The 2,806-nt window shown below is 43.8% G+C and overlaps 1 protein-coding gene across 2 annotated transcripts; it reads left to right on the top strand.

Moving 5' to 3' along the window:
* Window positions 1-90: 90 nt before the first annotated feature.
* cunh15orf40 (chromosome unknown C15orf40 homolog) lies at window positions 91-1,570 on the top strand. 2 transcript variants are annotated; one of them, XM_031879561.1, is made up of 3 exons: window positions 91-419; window positions 513-640; window positions 1,338-1,570. In XM_031879561.1, exons 1-3 carry the CDS (start codon window positions 254-256, stop codon window positions 1,446-1,448), a joined length of 405 nt encoding a protein of 134 aa, XP_031735421.1. In that variant the 5' UTR covers window positions 91-253; the 3' UTR covers window positions 1,449-1,570. The 2 variants fall into 2 exon arrangements, with proteins under 2 accessions (XP_031735421.1, XP_031735422.1); XM_031879562.1 differs by lacking the exon at window positions 1,338-1,570 and adding an exon at window positions 758-879 and having other exon boundaries at window positions 94-419.
* Window positions 1,571-2,806: the final 1,236 nt, after the last annotated feature.

The raw sequence follows: 2,806 nt of genomic DNA on the forward strand, positions 1-2,806 counted from the left end.
ATATATATATATATATATATATATATATATATATATAGAGAGATAGAGAGATAGATAGATAGATATAGATACTGTAGTAAAACAGCTATATTCATGTTGTTACTGGTAGCTTGATCTGGTCAAAGTGAGCCTTACTTTGTATTAGAGACCAGAAGTTATTCATTCATTTGTAGATATATAATATATACCTGTGTTTGGTCCAGAAGCAGCTACTTCTGTTTGTGTACAATGAGTGGTATTTTTGATATAAAGTATGAAGTCTGGACATACTCACTGTGACGTCCTCCAGGTGAAAGGTCAAGCGGCTGCAGGCACAGCAGCAGAAGAAGAAGCTTCCTGTCCGGTGTCCCGAGACAAAAGTGGATCCGTCTCCATCGTGGTTCACGTGAAGCCCGGCTCCAAACACAGCGGGGTCACAGGTCAGAGGTCACACTCTGTCTTATTAGTACACAACACCGTCACCGTGACAACCTGAGGGAACATCGCCGTCTCCTCTTCTTCTGTTCTTCCAGAAGTCTCCTCAGAGGCGGTGGGCGTCGCCATCGCGGCTCCTCCGATGGACGGAGAGGCCAACGCCGAGCTCCTCCGCTACCTGGCTGAAGTTCTGGACCTGAAGAAGAGTCGCGTGTCTCTCGACAAGGTTTCCTAAAAAACATCACCAGCTTCCCCTCATGTGTCCTACACAGTCACCTTTGTATGCCTCCTCTATCCTTCCTCAGCCTGTCTTTACATAATAATCATTATATTGATCCTGCAGGGCTCCAGGTCCAGAGACAAGCTGATCAAAGTGGACTCCTCTCTCAGTCCTGAGGAGGTGTTGAGGAGGCTCAGAGAGGCTGCAGGCTGAGAGGAGGAGGCTCAGAGAGGCTGCAGGCTGAGTGGAGGAGGTGAGGAGGCTCAGAGAGGCTGCAGACTGAGAGGAGGAGGTGAGGAGAGGCTGCAGGCTGAGTGGAGGAGGTGAGGAGGTGAGGAGAGGCTGCAGACTGAGAGGAGGAGGTGAGGAGGCTCAGAGAGGCTGCAGACTGAGAGGAGGTGAGGAGGCTCAGAGAGGCTGCAGACTGAGAGGAGGTGAGGAGGCTCAGAGAGGCTGCAGGCTGAGTGGAGGAGGCTCAGAGAGGCTGCAGGCTGAGAGGAGGAGGTGAGGAGAGGCTGCAGGCTGAGTGGAGGAGGAGGAGGTGAGGATGAGTGAGGAGGCTGAAACAAGCTGCAGAACTAGACGAAGACAGAGGAGGTTAATATCCCAAATATTTCACCTGCAAAACAATGCGAAGATTTTTGGTCTAAAATCAAAAAGCAGATGAATGATGACATATCTATTTCTATTTATCTCTGTTCAGACCTTCACAGCTGGACTGGTACGGCTACTGGGACCAGAACATCACCACGGAAACGGACCGATCCACCAATCAGTGAGCAGGAGAGACGAGCTGTTGACATGTCGGAAGTGATCATGTACAAGTATTATTTTTGTGTTTTTGGTTAAATGATGTGTCAAAATCAACAGATTATGAATCTGTATCGTTCAAATCTTCTAGATTTTATTAAAGGTAGACTCAGGATGCAGAAATAAAATCATTTGTTTGTTTGTTTATCAACTCATTTGTCATGTTTTTTGTTAAAAAAAGTATATGAATATATAAATATTTATTTAAATATAGTGCATGTAAACACAGCTCCAGTAGATGGCACTGTGTTACTTTTTTGAGTGAAGAGATTATGATGGAAACTTCATTCATACTTTTTATTTTTTACTTTATTTCCTCTTTTCTGAGAAGATTTAAACTATTTCATACGTTGAGTTCATCTCTCAGCTCACGTGATTTAATATCATCTAGTACATTTAACGAAGTGTTTTCTCCTTGTTTGGTACTTTATACTTATTTTACATATAAAGCAGAGAAGAGCACATTGGAAAAGTTGTGTCAGTGAATATTTTGTGTTTTCTTATCAATTATTAGAATTAAATATCCATTTATAAACTTAACCTGCTGAAGGAGTTTCTTATAAGTAAGAAGGAGATCATGAGACATCCCATCATGCTTTGTTTGACAGGTTATATACACTGGATAGACTCCAGGTAACCCACCAACATTTAGCCAGGGTCGTGATTATAAACGCCACTTTATCAGCACGAGTCAAAACTAAATAAAGAATAAAAAGCTCATGAAGGTCTTCAGAATGAGAGCTCTGCTGTGAATCAGCGGTAACGAGTCTAAAAGTAGACGAGCAGCTTCTCTGGATCAAAGCCCGGACGGATAACGACTTCCTGTCAGATCACAGCTTTCATGACGCTCCATCCTCAAAACTGCTGACTTGTATTTTTTTGAGGCCAGTTCTTTAACAAACAGACCTTCTTCCTGTCAGCCTGTTTAGTAGAAGTGCAGTTTATTGTGAGCGCGTTATGTAAGAAGTTGTTCATGCTGCGTCTCCTCTGGAGAGTAAAGCTGCTGTCAGGATGAAGACGTCACAACGTGGTGTTAATCCTGACGGACACTTCTTCTCTCCTCAAACTTCAGGGATTCAAACTCATAAATCCTCTTCCTCCATGTCGGGATGGTGGAACATCTCTCTGGTGATGCCCCCAACTAACTACTGACGCAGAGCCTTCATGTATTCATATGTTATAAGACAACAGCTCTCTGATCAGAAACATGTCAAAGACACCGACACCTCAAACTCATGAGAAAGACAACAACTCGAAACCACACAGTCTCTTTGTGGTGGCTTTGAGCCTCTTTGTGGTTGTTTTGAGTCTCTTTGTGGTGGTTTTGAGCCTCTTTGTGGTGGTTTTGAGTCTCTTTGTGGT

The sequence above is a fragment of the Anarrhichthys ocellatus genome, unplaced genomic scaffold (assembly GCF_004355925.1).
Source record: "Anarrhichthys ocellatus isolate YVR2014 unplaced genomic scaffold, GSC_Weel_1.0 scaffold288, whole genome shotgun sequence".
Classification (NCBI taxonomy): Eukaryota; Metazoa; Chordata; class Actinopteri; order Perciformes; family Anarhichadidae; genus Anarrhichthys; species Anarrhichthys ocellatus.

What these genes read in the sequence shown, in the direction of transcription:
- cunh15orf40 (XM_031879561.1), top strand. Translation starts at nt 254, where the DNA reads ATGAAGTCTGGACATACTCACTGTGACGTCCTCCAGGTGAAAGGTCAA. An exon ending in CAAACACAGCGGGGTCACAG is followed by an intron (nt 420 to 512) that starts GTCAGAGGTCAC and finishes CTGTTCTTCCAG; the next exon opens with AAGTCTCCTCAGAGGCGGTG. An exon ending in GTCGCGTGTCTCTCGACAAG is followed by an intron (nt 641 to 1,337) that starts GTTTCCTAAAAA and finishes ATCTCTGTTCAG; the next exon opens with ACCTTCACAGCTGGACTGGT.